We start from the raw sequence: 17,330 nt of genomic DNA, 5'->3' as shown, positions 1-17,330 counted from the left end.
AAGGTTAACTTAAAAAAACAAATCTGCAAACACTTTTGGGTTTGGCGCCATACCCGTTTTACCCTTTGGCAGACACCCTGAACAGAGATCGATCCTAGACCACCCGCACACCTGTTCACTCTCACCTGGTCTAAACAAAGTTAACATAACCAATGGAGATTGATCCTAGACCGGCCTCACACCTGTTCATTCTCACCTGGTATTAATAAAGTTAACATAACTAACAGAGATCGATCCAAGACCGGCTGTGCACCTGTTCATTCTCACCTGGTCTTAAGAAAGTTAACATAACTAACAGAGATCGATCCAAGACCGGCTGTGCACCTGTTCATTCTCACCTGGTCTTAACAAAGTTAACATAACCAACAGAGATCGATCCTAGACCGGCCGCACACTTGTTCATTCTCACCTGGTCTTAACAAAGTTAACATAACTAACAGAGATCGATCCAAGACCGGCTGTGCACCTGTTCACTCTCACCTGGTCTAAACATGATCACTTTGCATCCCTCTTTGTCTCTGTGTTCCAGCATACCGGTGACCCCATCTTCCAATGCTTCTTTTACGTACGAGGGCTTCATGGTGGCAAACATGTCCGCATGCTCGAATTTGATTTTGTAAAAATTCATCACCAGAGTGAATGCTTTCTCCTGGTCAAACTTACGAGCTCGGAGGAATCGCAGAATAAAGGCATCATCAGTCCGTGCCTTCAGACCTGATGGAAAGAAAGCAAAATCATGATGCAGTTATGTATTACATGAACAGTTAATACTGTATTCAACATTACAGGTCTCCAAGGATAGAACATTTGGATAATCTATTTATGAGTTACTCAAAAAATAACTTCAGATAACCCATTTCTTCTTTGTGTAAATCTCTATGTTCCTGTTATTTAAGGAAGGAAATGTTTTATTTAACGATGCACTCGAACACATTTTATTTATGGTTATATGGCGTTGGACATATGGTTAAGGACCACACAGATACTGAAAGAGGAAACCTGCTGTCGCCACTTCATGGGCTACTCTTTTCAATTAGCAGCAAGGGATCTTTTATATGCACCATCCCACAGACAGGGTAGTACATATCACAGCTTTTGTTACACCAGTTGTGGAGCATTGGTTGAAACGAGAAATAGCCCAATGGGCCCACCGACGGGAATCGATCCTAGATCGATCGCGTATCAGACGAGCACTGAACCACGAACTCGTCTGCCAATCACGTTAATGACGTCCCACATTTAATGTGTGAATGAAAAATAGGTCTCGCAACATTTGATTTGTGTGAGCAATACGTGAACAAACCTATATCTCTCCCAATTTTCAAAGCCCTGCATATACATTAAAAAAACAAGAAAAAAATATATTTTTAAAAACAATAAAAACATACCAAAGAACATTAATTTAAACAGTGCCCAATACATTAATGTTTGGGAGCTTTTTGGGGGTCAAATACTGGTATTGCCGCTTACTAAAAAAACATCCTACTAACAGGAAATGGCTGGTGCACAAGTTCATTGTTGTGACACTAAGTTGTTACATACCAAGAGTAATGTTTACCTTTTCACTTCAGTAATACAATGTATCAAACGTTTTTCATATTATAATCACTTGCTGTTTTACTACAACAACTCTCCAGTAGAAGCTGTATGGCACAAGAAGTGATCTACAGAGAACAGTATCATTCACTGCTGGCCTCGACGTGTAGTCAACAAGTGAACGAAATGAAGAAGACTTGCTGTTTTACTACAACAACTCTCCAGTAGAAGCTGTATGGCACAAGAAGTGATCTACAGAGAACAGTATCATTCACTGCTGGCCTCGACGTGTAGTCAACAAGTGAACGAAATGAAGAAGACTTGCTGTTTTACTACAACAACTCTCCAGTAGAAGCTGTATGGCACAAGAAGTGATCTACAGAGAACAGTATCATTCACTGCTGGCCTCGACGTGTAGTCAACAAGTGAACGAAATGAAGAAGACTTGCTGTTTTACTACAACAACTCTCCAGTAGAAGCTGTATGGCACAAGAAGTGATCTACAGAGAACAGTATCATTCACTGCTGGCCTCGACGTGTAGTCAACAAGTGAACGAAATGAAGAAGACTTGCTGTTTTACTACAACAACTCTCCAGAAGAAGCTGTATGGCACAAGAAGTGATCTACAGAGAACAGTATCATTCACTGCTGGCCTCGACGTGTAGTCGACAAGTGAACGAAATGAAGAAGACTTGCTGTTTTACTACAACAACTCTCCAGTAGAAGCTGTATGGCACAAGAAGTGATCTACAGAGAACAGTATCATTCACTGCTGGCCTCGACGTGTAGTCAACAAGTGAACGAAATGAAGAAGACTTGCTGTTTTACTACAACAACTCTCCAGTAGAAGCTGTATGGCACAAGAAGTGATCTACAGAGAACAGTATCATTCACTGCTGGCCTCGACGTGTAGTCAACAAGTGAACGAAATGAAGAAGACTTGCTGTTTTACTACAACAACTCTCCAGTAGAAGCTGTATGGCACAAGAAGTGATCTACAGAGAACAGTATCATTCACTGCTGGCCTCGACGTATCATTCACTGCACTGGCCTCGACGTGTAGTCAACAAGTGAACGAAATGAAGAAGACTTGCTGTTTTACTACAACAACTCTCCAGAAGAAGCTGTATGGCACAAGAAGTGATCTACAGAGAACAGTATCATTCACTGCTGGCCTCGACGTGTAGTCAACAAGTGAACGAAATGAAGAAGACTTGCTGTTTTACTACAACAACTCTCCAGTAGAAGCTGTATGGCACAAGAAGTGATCTACAGAGAACAGTATCATTCACTGCTGGCCTCGACGTGTAGTCAACAAGTGAACGAAATGAAGAAGACTTGCTGTTTTACTACAACAACTCTCCAGTAGAAGCTGTATGGCACAAGAAGTGATCTACAGAGAACAGTATCATTCACTGCTGGCCTCGACGTGTAGTCAACAAGTGAACGAAATGAAGAAGACTTGCTGTTTTACTACAACAACTCTCCAGTAGAAGCTGTATGGCACAAGAAGTGATCTACAGAGAACAGTATCATTCACTGCTGGCCTCGACGTGTAGTCAACAAGTGAACGAAATGAAGAAGACTTGCTGTTTTACTACAACAACTCTCCAGTAGAAGCTGTATGGCACAAGAAGTGATCTACAGAGAACAGTATCATTCACTGCTGGCCTCGACGTGTAGTCAACAAGTGAACGAAATGAAGAAGACTTGCTGTTTTACTACAACAACTCTCCAGTAGAAGCTGTATGGCACAAGAAGTGATCTACAGAGAACAGTATCATTCACTGCTGGCCTCGACGTGTAGTCAACAAGTGAACGAAATGAAGAAGACTTGCTGTTTTACTACAACAACTCTCCAGTAGAAGCTGTATGGCACAAGAAGTGATCTACAGAGAACAGTATCATTCACTGCTGGCCTCGACGTGTAGTCAACAAGTGAACGAAATGAAGAAGACTTGCTGTTTTACTACAACAACTCTCCAGTAGAAGCTGTATGGCACAAGAAGTGATCTACAGAGAACAGTATCATTCACTGCTGGCCTCGACGTGTAGTCAACAAGTGAACGAAATGAAGAAGACTTGCTGTTTTACTACAACAACTCTCCAGTAGAAGCTGTATGGCACAAGAAGTGATCTACAGAGAACAGTATCATTCACTGCTGGCCTCGACGTGTAGTCAACAAGTGAACGAAATGAAGAAGACTTGCTGTTTTACTACAACAACTCTCCAGTAGAAGCTGTATGGCACAAGAAGTGATCTACAGAGAACAGTATCATTCACTGCTGGCCTCGACGTGTAGTCAACAAGTGAACGAAATGAAGAAGACTTGCTGTTTTACTACAACAACTCTCCAGTAGAAGAGAACTGTATGGCACAAGAACGAAATGAAGAAGACTGATTTTACTACAGAGAACAGTATCATTCACTGCTGGCCTCGACGTGTAGTCAACAAGTGAACGAAATGAAGAAGACTTGCTGTTTTACTACAACAACTCTCCAGTAGAAGCTACAGCAGAACAGTGTATCATTCACTGCTGGCCTCGACGTGTAGTCAACAAGTGGCACACAAGAAGTGATCTACAGAGAACAGTATCATTCACTGCTGGCCTCGACGTGTAGTCAACAAGTGAACGAAATGAAGAAGACTTGCTGTTTTACTACAACAACTCTCCAGTAGAAGCTGTATGGCACAAGAAGTGATCTACAGAGAACAGTATCATTCACTGCTGGCCTCGACGTGTAGTCAACAAGTGAACGAAATGAAGAAGACTTGCTGTTTTACTACAACAACTCTCCAGTAGAAGCTGTATGGCACAAGAAGTGATCTACAGAGAACAGTATCATTCACTGCTGGCCTCGACGTGTAGTCAACAAGTGAACGAAATGAAGAAGAAGAAGACTTGCTGTTTTACTACAACAACTCTCCAGTAGAAGCTGTATGGCACAAGAAGTGATCTACAGAGAACAGAGACTGCCACAGTATCATTCACTGCTGGCCTCGACGTGTAGTCAACAAGTGAACGAAATGAAGAAGACTTGCTGTTTTACTACAACAACTCTCCAGTAGAAGCTGTATGGCACAAGAAGTGATCTACAGAGAACAGTATCATTCACTGCTGGCCTCGACGTGTAGTCAACAAGTGAACGAAATGAAGAAGACTTGCTGTTTTACTACAACAACTCTCCAGTAGAAGCTGTATGGCACAAGAAGTGATCTACAGAGAACAGTATCATTCACTGCTGGCCTCGACGTGTAGTCAACAAGTGAACGAAATGAAGAAGACTTGCTGTTTTTGTCTACATTTAAACATTCCAATAGGTAGTAAGAATCTGTGGGGGTTTTTCACCTTCTCCCCAAAACTGATTCACATGATTTTTAACTAAATTTTAAAATGAGACCAGTCTGTTAGCAGACATGACTGGGATAAAATCGTTTATCATATAGAAGTCTGTTAGCAGACATGACTGGGATAAAATCGTTTATCATATAGAAGTCTGTTAGCAGACATGACTGGGATAAAATCGTTTATCATATAGAAGTCTGTTAGCAGACATGACTGGGATAAAATCGTTTATCATATAGAAGTCTGTTAGCAGACATGACTGGGATAAAATCGTTTATCATATAGAAGTCTGTTAGCAGACATGACTGGGATAAAATGGTTTATCATATAGAAGTCTGTTAGCAGACATGCATGACTGGGATAAAATGGTTTATCATATAGAAGTCTGTTAGCAGACATGACTGGGATAAAATGGTTTATCATATAGAAGTCTTGTTTATTAATTACGAATCAGTCTATTACAGGCCTCTGAGAATTGAGAATCTCTGTGACCCATATGTCGGTTACGCATAAATAAATTGAGGTAACCCATTTCCTTTTTGTGTAAACTGTTATATCCAAGTAAATGGAAGGAAGGAAATGGTTTATCTAATGACACACTCAACACATTTTATTTTCGGTTATATGGCATCAGATATATGGTTAAGGACCACACAGATATTAAAGGTAGGGTCAACTCAAACAAGAGCCTTATGTGTTGGAAAGATGCATACCCGGACCATCAACACATACTGACACTTTAGCAACTGAAAAACGCGTAATTTTAGAGTTAATAAAAAAACAAGATTATTCCTGCTAACTGGGGGCAGCCATTTTGTTTTGTTTTTGTGATGTCCGGTGGGATAGCTTGGGGCGAAGTGACGTCAGCTCCTGACCATCTCTTGTATGTACAGTGTAAACAAAAGCAGTAATTTTTGACAAGGCGCTTCTCTTTGATCAACCTGACTTGTAAAACAGCATAAATGACGTAATAATATAATAAACTATTTAACCCACGATACCCAAGTGATAATTTTCTTTTCTTTGGGACTACATAATTGGTCAGTTCTGTGGTTTTAGATGGAAAAGTCTACTTAATCAATAGTTTTACAGAACTACTTACAGTAATAAACCATGTCCATTACAATTTTAGGGGTGACAGGTAATATTCCACAATACTGGTATGTATTTTTGTGTCTAGACAGTGTCAATTAATTGGCTCGTCTTGTTACCAATCAAATACACACCTGCCAATCAGGAATCACAGGTAGAAGCAACTAACAGCATAGACCAATTAACTAAGAAAACACTCCGTGTATCATTTCAGTACGTAGGTTAATGCATGGGCAAAACATTGTTAATTGTTTCGACTTGTTGTGTAGCCACTTTGACAATGGTATTTTATTTTGTATTGAAAAATAATATATATAGTGCTGGATATACTGATTGCTAGCTTACTGGGATGTGTATTATTACAGAATATTGCAATGTATGACTATTTATCATCCCGCAAAAACCAGGTAGATTGTGTTTCTCTAGTTCTATAAGGCTCATTCCTGACGTTACACGTTAAGTATTACATAACCACCAGCTTGCCAGAGGGCGTACTCACTGAGATGGTACAAAATTGCTGCGCGCGTTATACATAATAGCTGTCACATTTAACTGTTTTATTAATTAACTATACAATTATACGTGTTGATATTAAGCAATAATGTGCATTATATATCGTTGAATATGCATACCAGGCCAAATGCCTTAATTGTCCTCTCCTTTAAGGGAGGAAACCCGCTGTTGCCACTTCATGAGCTACTCTTTTCAATTAGCAGCAAAGGATCTTTTATATGCACCACCCCATAGACAGGATTGCACATACCACGGCCTTTGATGTACCAGTCGTGGTGCACTGACTGGAGCGAGAAATAGCCCAATGGGCCCACTGACGGAGATCGATCCCAAACTGACCGTGCATCAAGCGAGCACTTTACCACTGGGCTACATCAAGCCCCCTCCCCAAGTAAATGATGATCTAAATTTCACTTGAACATAAAATAGGTAAATGCAAAATTAGATTCGCTCAAGCAATGCACTAACAAAACAATTGTTCTCATAATTTTCAGATGCCTGCAATATGCAACTTTAATCTCCCTATTGGTTAGAGTTAGTGTTAGGGTTAATTATAGAGTTTTAGGGTTAGGTTCCCTATTTTATCAATATAATGGGCGGTAAAAGGCGGATATCTTTCTGCACTGTTTTGGTTTCAAATGCCCCACTTTAAAAGAGGATGGTTTTTGAGAACTAGCAATACATGTAGCCTACCATGCCCCTTGGGGAGAAGTTTGAGCCTGGTGTTCATGTGCTTATGTGCATAATATAATAATCAGGGTTCAAAACACCTACAGATTCAGCCTTTGACTGCTTATGGAAGGGTGGGGAAGTGGAGTAACTATAATTTGTAAAATGTTCCTATAGCCTAGGCTATGAACCATTCAAACATCTAGGTTTGTAATTGGGAGTTATGACACTATTTAACAAAGACATAGTCTACATTGTTAACACTGTTAATTTACCGAACAATCTCCCATCTTGATTAAATTTATATGTACACACCAACCTCCCCCCCCCCCCCCCCACTACTTCACAGGATCTGGCCCTGAACAGTGAACGATGACGATTGCAGTTACCTGGAATTCGTTCCAATCTTTCTCTCAGCGCTTTAATTTCCTGTCTCGTTGTGTTGGGGTCTTCCGACAATTCCTTTTTAGCTTTCTTCAGGAGTTCGGGACTAAGCGTGCACTTGTAACCAGACGACGACGCCATGCTGCCACCTGTCCCTACAACAGCAGAGATACCGATTTGTTACACCTGACAGCGAGGTGAAACGTCCTTCACATTGACACGCGGAAATGCACAGTCATGTGGATTATTGTTCTTTAGCGCCAAATTTAAATATTGTGCAAGTCATGTTTAATTTCCAGCAAAATTCTAAATTGCGTGTACGGTGTGTGTGTGTGTGTGTGTGTGTGTGTGTGTGAAAGTGTGTGTGCTTGAAAAACACACCCTTGCTCCAAGAATAAAATGAAATGGTACCATGCTTATAGTCCGCCCCACAATAAACGCGTTTTTTTTTTTTTTTTTTTTTTTTATTATTCCCAAAACGCTTAAAGTCACTTGTCTTCTTACGTCAAACAAAACTGCAATTATTTACGAAAAAAAAAAAAAAAAAAAAAAAAAGTTTTATAGAATGATGGGACAAACTATAGGTTATTTTTCAAATGACATACGTCTGCAATAATATACAATAATTGTTGCATCAGCGGGAATGCCATTCGGAATTTATGAAATTAGTCTGGGTTTTTTTTAATTCCACAAGCGAGATCGCGGTTTCATAAATTTACTTATTACACACCAGTGTAAGATATTGCTCGTGTCATAACATTCCATTCCAATATTTATTTACATGCTCATATACCACTAGGGTTTCAAGCATGTCTGTCACGGGCCCTTCCTCCGGATAGCCGGCAGGAGTGGTCCGGGACAGAAATATAGGGAAAATTTAGAAATATTTTTGGGACTTTACAATTTTGATGTGCATTCCAAATATAAAATTCCTATTTTTAATTTTCATCACAATTTTGACCGGGCGATCCAAACTAAAAAAGGTCTCGGTCTACATACTTAGTTTAGCCCTTATGAGGAATTAGGGGGGAGGTTCATATGAAAGGTGAGTCGGCCTCACAGGAAATTTATTACTTGTAAGAGGGGCCACGTCGGTATTGGGAATCTAAGTGTGGCAGACAGGACGGGGCCGAGGCCCGGGGGAGGGGAGGCGGGAGCCCCCCGGACAAACCTAGCTCCCTACTGCCAAACCGCCTACGCCTATGCCTACCTCTTGACTTCCGGTGGTCTCCCACCACCCCCCCCCCCCAAACCCCCATCCCCCGCCGTCCCAACCGCGGCACCCTCCACCAGCGCGGCTCTCTGATCATTTAATTGATTATTTAGTTATTAGTTATTTAATTATTTATTATTAGATTTAATCCACTAGGAGAGTGGAAGTCACCCTTTAATCTGTAAAAACCGAAGGGAGGTCCAGGGCAATAATACCAAGGTCCTCCAGACGGCATGGGTGCAGTTTCCCGCCCCATTTAATTGGAATTTTTTTTATTAGATCAATAGTTAAAAATATATAATAAAATATAATAATATAAATATTAAAAAACCGAGCACGCTTGTAAACATTTATACAAATATAATTTTAAAAACACAAAATTTCCAATATAAATTTACATATAATATATACAGTAGCCGGTGAACCATAGGGAAATGTCTAACTGCCAGGTTAGACACTTCACAATTAAACACCCAAGCTGACACATACATCATATCCATTCATTCAACACATTCATTCACAAAAATAATGAAGAGGGGGAAAAACCCGCCTACTTTATTCATTTAAGTTATATAATTGCTTGTAAAATTATTTATTAAAATTAGTTTTAAAAACCGGTATATTATATAAATTTATTTATAATCTCGCGTCCCTTAGTTATACAAGCTCGCCAGGCGCGATAAGAGAGGAAATTATTTTGGTATTAATTAGCTGAATAACCATCATATATTCCCAATATATTTTATTATTATTATAGTTATATTAATTTCCCCCCTCATTCCCTAACTATCACTTCAAGTGGGTAGGGGCTTCCTACCATCAGAGGGATAAAACCCAATGAGGAGGAAGCCCCAACCTTAATACTACCCAAAGACTCCCTGGTTCGTATTCCACCAAGAGGATAGTACACAAATGGGGAAACGAACCAGGTATGTCTTGTTACATAACTCAATTATTAATTATTTTAATCTATATAATAAGGGTTTATAGAGTGGTTATACCCAAGAAAGTGGGGGACAATAATAAAACCCGCCACGGACAGCCACATGAGATTACAAAGTATAATTAATAGTATTTAGCTAATAATATTATCTATATATCTATTTTAGTTTCAAGCACGAAGGCCATCAGGAGCCTGTCAATACCTTTCTTGTGCTCAATCGGTGGATTCAATAAATTTAGACCGTTGAGCACCAGATTATTTTTCCTAAAAAAAAATTTCTAAATTCTTACGTTTTAACATATGTCTGGTGCATTCAAGTAGAAAATGTTTCACATCCTCTACCTTGTTACACACCAGACAGTTAGGTGTGGGAGATTTTTTTATTTTAAATTTGTTTCCATTAAGGCCATAACAAACTCCCATTCTAAGTCTCGAAATTGTTTTTGTGGCCCTAATGTTAAAGGATATAGGACCGGGTCCCGCGCCCTTCGGCTTGATATGTGCATGCCACACCCTGGTATGGTGGTCCCATTCGGACTGCCATAGTTTACCAAGGTGTGGTTCTAATATAGAATTAAGTTCTTTATGATTATGTTTGATTTCGATTCCTATATTAATGTCACGTAGGCTATTTCTGGCGTTTGTGTCAGTCAGCTCGTTTCCTGGGATACCGACATGTGCCGGCACCCATTCTAGTCCTACTTTGGTTCCACTGGTGATAATGTTATTATAACATTTATATATTTTATTAATAATTTCGGGTCTTATACCCCCACATCCTATTATAGCCTGAAGTGAACTTAAACTATCGGTGAAAATCACATATCTACCAGGGCCCTTTCTTTTTACGTTATCATTTTGGATCCACATTAACCCATAAAGTATGGCAATAAGTTCAGATGTATATACCGAAACATTATCAGTGAGCCTGGCCCTAATGGCTATCGGTTTTTTATTTGTATTACTTTGAATGACAAAAGCCATACCTGTTTTCCCAGTGGTGGAGTCTTTCGATCCGTCTGTGTACACTTGTACACAGTCAGGATAGTGTTTCTCCACCACTGCTTGGAAGATAAAAAATTTAATATATGGGTTATCATATTTAATTATTTCTTTTCTAATGTGGAAGTTTACCACTGGGCGCTCGAACCGCCATGGATAATCAAGTCGATCATTAGCATTACTAATGGTCAGTCCAGAGACGCCAAAATCAGTGGCAAATTTATTAAGATATGAAATGATGGATATGTCCTTATCACCGACAGTTTTAACCTTTTGAGGAATTAATTTGTTTATGGGAGAATCAGGCACCTGGCTCCTTATTTTATTTATGTATCTGAAGCCCTGCCTGATTCTCCTCAGAGTTAAGGGTAATACTCCCAATTCCACCATTATACTATCATATGGAGTACAGATAGCTCCCCCAATAATTATCTTGAGGGATCTACCATATACTCCATCAAGTTTTTTAAGGTGTGTCTGTGCTGCGCACCCAAAGGCCAGCGCACCATATTGGAGTCTGGACACTATGAAGGCCTCGAAGACCATGAGCAGAGTTTTTCTATCTGCGCCCCATGACGTACCGGAAAGTATCCTCAAAAGATTTAAATAGAAGACACAATTATCGGTAATTCCAGCAATGTGTTCGCCAAAACTGAGCGCATGGTCAAAGATTACACCCAGAAATTTGACAGATTGCACCTGTTTAATAATAATATTTTTAAATTTCAACTCTAAATTGCATCTTCTTTTAAAATCTCTACATTTCTGAAAAACTATACTATTAGTTTTAGCTTTGGAAATGGTAACCCCCCAGGCTGCTGACCATCTATGTAAATTATCTAAATCATTCTGGAGGTCTGTTTTGATATCATCATAGGATTTACCTATCCTCCAGAATGCTGTGTCGTCAGCAAAAAGTCCAACACTTAAAGATGTTTTAATGCTTTTGTTTGTAGTGATTAGTGCTGTATCTAAGTCGTTTATAAAGATTCCAAACAATGTGGGCGCTATCACTGAGCCTTGTGGTATACCATTTTCCAAATCCATAATGGGGGAAAAACATCCATTTACATTTACGGCAAATGTTCTTTCTTCTAAAAATTTTACTATAAATGTGAACATTGCCCCTTTAATCCCCATTTGGTAAATTTTGAACAACAACCCACGTCTCCAGACCATGTCGTAAGCCTTTTCAATGTCCACAAAAACTCCGGCCACCCTGAGGCCATTCCGAAAGGCATCCTTAACCTCGGTTTGAAGTCTAACCAGGTGGTCGGTAGTTGAGTGGTGTCTCCTAAAACCTCTCTGGAAAACCGACAATAGTTTGTTGGTCTCCAGAAAGTGGATAAGGCGTTGATTAACCATACACTCCATGGTCTTGCAGACGCTGGATGTTAAAGATATTGGCCTGTAGTTTAATGGGTTAAGGGGATCCTTACCCTGTTTTGGAAGTCCAAAGACCTCTGCATGTTTCCAACTAAGGGGAAGGATCCCCTCTAGCCATATTAAATTAAATAACTCCAGGAACAGACCGAGGGTTTTGGTAGGCATATGTTTAAAAAATATATAGCTAAATCTATCTGGCCCTGGAGCTGAGCCTTTACGGTTACCAAAAGCCTCCTTCAGCTCCCGGAGTTTAAAGGGTGCATTATATGGTCTGTCAAAATCCGGGCTATGATCTTCATGGGCTATCTCTTTCCATTTTATTTTTCTAGTTTGAAAAAAAGATGAATAATTAGTTGTAGCCGAATTTTGTTTAAACGTTGCTCCTAAAGCATTAGCTTTTAGTTGATCATTATTATAAATTTGACTGTTTTTAAGTATATTATTATTTTTTGTTGATCTCCCCTGAATCCTTTTAATCCTAGACCATACTTCTTTTACATCTGAATCCTTGTTTAGCGAACTACAGAACTGGTGCCATGAGGCGTTTCTTGTTTTAATAATATTTAATTTTAATTTATATTTACTTTCTTTAAATTTCTGTATATTTTCTAAAGTTTTATTTTTCTTTAATTTACGTCTACATCTATTCCTGTTAACTTTTTGTTTTGATAGTTCCTCGTTCCACCACGGGACGGAAGCGCGGCTACCCTTTTTATTAAAAGTCGGTATTGTTTTAGTGGCTATTTCAATTATTGCTTTAATTAAATTATTATTAAATATATTAATATTCTTATCCTTAATCTGTTCATGATCCAAGAGACCACACATGTGACCAAAGTCCACCCAATCGGCTTTTTCTAAGTTCCATTTATTTTTATTATTATTGTTTTCATTATTCCAGCTATCTAAAATATTAAATTTAATTTTTATAGGGAGGTGGTCGCTGCCCAGCTCATCAAGAATCTCCCACTCACATTTGGCTGCTATATTTTTGGAGACAAAGGATATATCCAGACAAGACCAGGTATGGTGGGTGTCTGATAAAAATGTAGGGCTTCCATCATTTAGACAAGCCATATTTAAATTGTCCATACACTGTTCTATTAAACTACCTTGTAAATTAGTTTTATCTGACCCCCATAAAATATTTTTACAATTAAAATCCCCAACCACTATTAAATTTATATTATTATTTCCTATTGGTTTCAAAAAATCATCTACAGTTAATTTTTTCCCAGATAATCTAGTATGTACATAATAGTTAAAAATATTTATATTATTATTTTTAGTATGTATTGTCACCCCCAACACCTCGATCTCTGGACTCGTCCTTATCACAGTTATTTGAGAGTGGGACATTCCATTTCTAACAAAGGTAGCTACTCCCCCCGTAGATTTATTGCCACTATTAAAAAAGAGTCCTGTATAACCTGGAATTTTGTATTCTGTAAATAATTTATCTTTTTTATTTTTTACTGAAGTATTCGGAAGTAAGGACTCTTGAATAGCAATAATATCAATAAATTTATTATGATCAATATAATTTTTTAATTCAGGGCCATTGGTGCGCAGGCCACGGGCGTTCCACTGGAGTATATTTAAACCGTTATATTTAGTAAGTTTCTTATTGTTATTATTATTAACATTAATACTATTTGTACCTATAGGGCCTACCTGCATGATGAGGCACGGAGCAATTCTAATTTCCCGGGGACCATCTTTATCTAACAGATTAGTCCACATTATCATTGCTCCGTGGCTCCGGTGCTACCAAGTCCTTGGCCCTGTACCAGGCGACATTACATGCCTCAATGGCCCCAGGGTCAACCTTGATAGCTAAGTTTAAATTTAATAATTCGCAGGCTTCACCTGAGGCTATCCGGATGTCTTCTATAGAAAATTTTGAAGTCGGGACCTTTTTGTTCTCTCGGGTCAAAAAAACTCCTGAAAGTACCCTAACTAAATCGAGAGCTGTTATCAAATGATCTGAATTTAATTGGTTGGTCCCTGAGGTTACGCCGGCATAAGAAGTAGCAACAGAGACTGGTCTGCTAATATTAATACCAGACTCAGTCTTGTTAGTAAATTTTGCGCCAGCTGCCAATCCCGGGGGGGGGGGGGGGACGGCCTTACCACATTTGCTTCCCGAGATCTTTTTGGAATGGGTACCCTGTCTGCCATGATGCGAACCGCCCTCCTATAGTCAGGGCACCCCTTGTCATGGGTGCAATGAGCCCCCCTGCAGTTTGCACAAGATAACGGTCTTGTACATGGGTTGTCCGGGGACCTCCTGGGGTGGGCGGCCCCACACCTAAAGCAGACCGGGAATTGTCTAGTGGCTCTACATTTTTTTGTTAGGTGACCCCACTTCTGGCATCTGGCGCATTTCACGGGTTTGGCCTGGTATGGGTGTAGACGGTGTTCCACCCCCTTCACCCGTATAGTTTCCGCCGCCGTGGGTTCGGCCAGTAAGACATCCTGATACCCATTGCCCCAAACTGTTACATTTGAGACCGGTATATCCGGATTGTCCGTCCTGACCGATGAAAAGATGGCTGGGCCATTAGCGCCTCTTAGGTCTGTTTTTATAATCCTACGTAGAGAGAGGGGTGGATTACCTCCTCCATCCCTCTGTGAAGGGCCTCCCCTTGATACCACCTCGAAAGGTTCCCTGTTTGGTTTAGAGTTAGAGGGACGCTTTATTTGTGTTTGGGCGCCCCCCTCTCTCGCTGGTTTGATTTGTTTATAAAAGGGGGGAAGAGGCCCAGCCCCCCTCTGCCCCTGGCGGGTTTTCACACCGGATTCCAGGGGGGAAAAGGGTCCACCTCCATACCTGAAAAATTTAAACGTGTTGGCAAACTGGTGTTGGTCTTTGTAGATGGAAGTACCACCCTCCCTTTATTTGATTTGATTCTTTTAGTCCCGGGGGGGTGGTTCTTGTTTTTTGTTTATTAGAAAGTCTCCGGCGGTGGGAGATTCGGTATAATTTGAATCGGATGAGTTGGCGAACCGGCGCTTCCTCTTTTTTTGTATCACCTCAGTGAAACCACCGGTTGACTGGTCGCGGGGTGGAAAGTGACTACTTCATCATTCCAGAAGCCCAGCCCCACTGCCGGGGGGGTATTCGGTATGTTGTCCAGTTTGTCGGATCTTGAGCCACTAAACTCTTTCTCCGACTCATTACCGGACAACCCCGAAACCCGCTTCGTGGAATTCCGCGACCCCGTGCCGCTAACAACAGTCGCCAGCTGCCTACGTGCTGTTTTACCATCTTGTTGGCAAAAGGAATCGAAATCGCCTATATTTGAATTAGCGCGGACGTCGTTGGACACCTTACGACCGTCTCCAGCGGTAGTTTCTGCGATTTGAATCCCCGACTCGACTCCTATCTCAACTCTCTCTGAGACGGTGGCCTTGAGCCGGGGGCTGATACTATTGTTTATAGATACATGTTTTGACTCTGCCAAGGCCAAAGATTGGCTAGGGCCGGGTCCAAATGTCTCAATGTAGCTGTCCACTGACAGGTCATTACAGATATCAACATTGTCACCCTCATTGGGTTCTTTGTAACAGCTTTTAAAAATAACCACCACTTCGTCTGCGCTGTCAGGGAAAGGTCTGATTTTCATGGTGGGCCCTAGGGCAGCAAAGGGGGCGTCCCACTGGGTTCTGACAAAGCAAGCTCCGCCAGGCACCCGGGAATAGAAAAAAACTGTGTTTTTAAAAGCTCTTGAGAGAGAGCTTTGTTGCATCTCGGTTATTGAGTTTTGTAGGAACTGTAACCCATAGGGGGTCGGGTCCAAATCATTAAAAAAATACCCTCCTCAACCCCTGAATTTCAACATTTTGTTGTTTGGATTTCCTTCTGATTAATTTAGTACGGGGGGGGGGGGGGGGGGGGGAGTTGAAACATGAGTAGATGTAGCTGACATATCCCCGAGGGGCGCAAACGAGTTGGTGGTTGAAATGGGATATTCTAAGTTAACCCCATATATCATGGACTCACCTTTATTCGAGGCATTATCTACTTCCTCTTCATCGTTAGGCATCGGCCCCGCTTTCCTCTTACGAGTAGTTGTGTCCGACACCCCGCGGGGTGGGGTCGGTGACCTCACATAGGCCGACTCTTTTGATGACGCACCCGATATTGAAAACGGGACGCTTACCTCGCCCTCCTTATCCAAAGATAACACTGAGACATCTTTATTTATTTTATTGTCAGAAGTCTCTTCCCCTGAGCAGTTAATCATAACTGTCTCTTCTTGTGTTGTAGGGGTGGGGGTGGATTTATTATTGTCATCTGAGGTTGAGTTAGATATATCACTTAAGTCGCATGATAATCCTCTCTCCAAACTCTCATCATCCGATTCAAGTAAATTTTCCTCCCCCCGGGCGGACCTCTCCAGAATATATTTATCTACTAAAATAGAGAGGCCTCCCCCGGGGAGTGGAGTATCGCGCCTGGCGCGCTTGGACGGAGTAAGACGCTTTCGGTTGTTTTGGCGTCATGTGTGTATCGGCGGACGCGTCCCAAGCCAGTTGCTCTCCCGCCGAACTTGGAAAGGATGAGTTGCTAAAAGTTGACGAAGAGCGGTTCGACATCTCGGTAATTATTTCACTTGCCAAACTTTTATAATTTCTTGACATTATTAGAAATGCTTTATCGACTGGGTTAATCTTACAGCGATTATTTATACGTGTGAGACTAGGCCTAGTATCTGGCAATACTAGGACAAAGTTTAGACACGTGTTAACTAAATTTATAATAGCCCCGGTAGCTATTTAAGTGCGCAAAAAGGCACAACAAACTTACTTGCTATTATCTTCGTCCGCTTGGGTGTAGAACAATTAAGTATTAAATTAATTGAATAAATTAAGTAAACAGAGTTATTGTTATGTATTCTAATTTCGTTATAGAGTCGGAGCTTTCAAAACAACAACCTGCTCACCGGCTACACATTAGCGAAAAAGCGTGTCATAACAATCATTCAATATCTAACTAGTGTAATATTGGCGTGACGTGAGCGTGACGCTGACCTAATTCATAGAAAAATAACATGTAGTAGGTCTCGACATCTGCGTTGAGGCTTGTTTGTGTTGGTTTGTAATAAATAAAATACTAAACTAGCTTGTCTGTCTTACCATTTTCATTAAAGTCGTGAACAGTGTTGGTATCTGACTCGCTTTCGCTCGTCAGATATCAAAATGGTTCACTCATTTCATAAAAATGGTATGACAGGCAA

At 40.5% G+C, this 17,330-nt stretch overlaps 1 protein-coding gene and 1 long non-coding RNA gene across 3 annotated transcripts in view; one reads left to right on the top strand and one right to left on the bottom strand.

Moving 5' to 3' along the window:
• LOC121376998 overlaps positions 1-13,702 on the top strand; it is a 46,775-nt gene extending 33,073 nt beyond the window's left edge. The window contains exons 2-3 of the long non-coding RNA XR_005958568.1: positions 13,020-13,111; positions 13,644-13,702. This is a non-coding gene — a long non-coding RNA (uncharacterized LOC121376998). The remainder of the gene's footprint in view (positions 1-13,019; positions 13,112-13,643) is intronic.
• LOC121376996 (alpha-tocopherol transfer protein-like) overlaps positions 1-17,053 on the bottom strand; it is a 37,785-nt gene extending 20,732 nt beyond the window's left edge. Inside the window, exons 1-3 of one of the 2 annotated variants that reach the window (XM_041504826.1) lie at positions 16,901-17,053; positions 7,549-7,698; positions 481-714 (exon numbers count right to left, since the gene is read on the bottom strand). In XM_041504826.1, coding sequence (XP_041360760.1) covers positions 481-714; positions 7,549-7,684 — 370 coding nt within the window. In that variant the 5' untranslated portion in view covers positions 7,685-7,698; positions 16,901-17,053. Of the gene's footprint in view, positions 1-480; positions 715-7,548; positions 7,699-16,093; positions 16,341-16,900 lie in introns of those variants that run through there. The other variant, XM_041504827.1, reaches the window with a different exon arrangement.
• Positions 17,054-17,330: the final 277 nt, after the last annotated feature.

This window comes from Gigantopelta aegis, chromosome 7 (assembly GCF_016097555.1).
Source record: "Gigantopelta aegis isolate Gae_Host chromosome 7, Gae_host_genome, whole genome shotgun sequence".
In the NCBI taxonomy this organism is placed as follows: Eukaryota; Metazoa; Mollusca; class Gastropoda; order Neomphalida; family Peltospiridae; genus Gigantopelta; species Gigantopelta aegis.
This window is presented reverse-complemented; position numbering and strand designations above follow the sequence as displayed.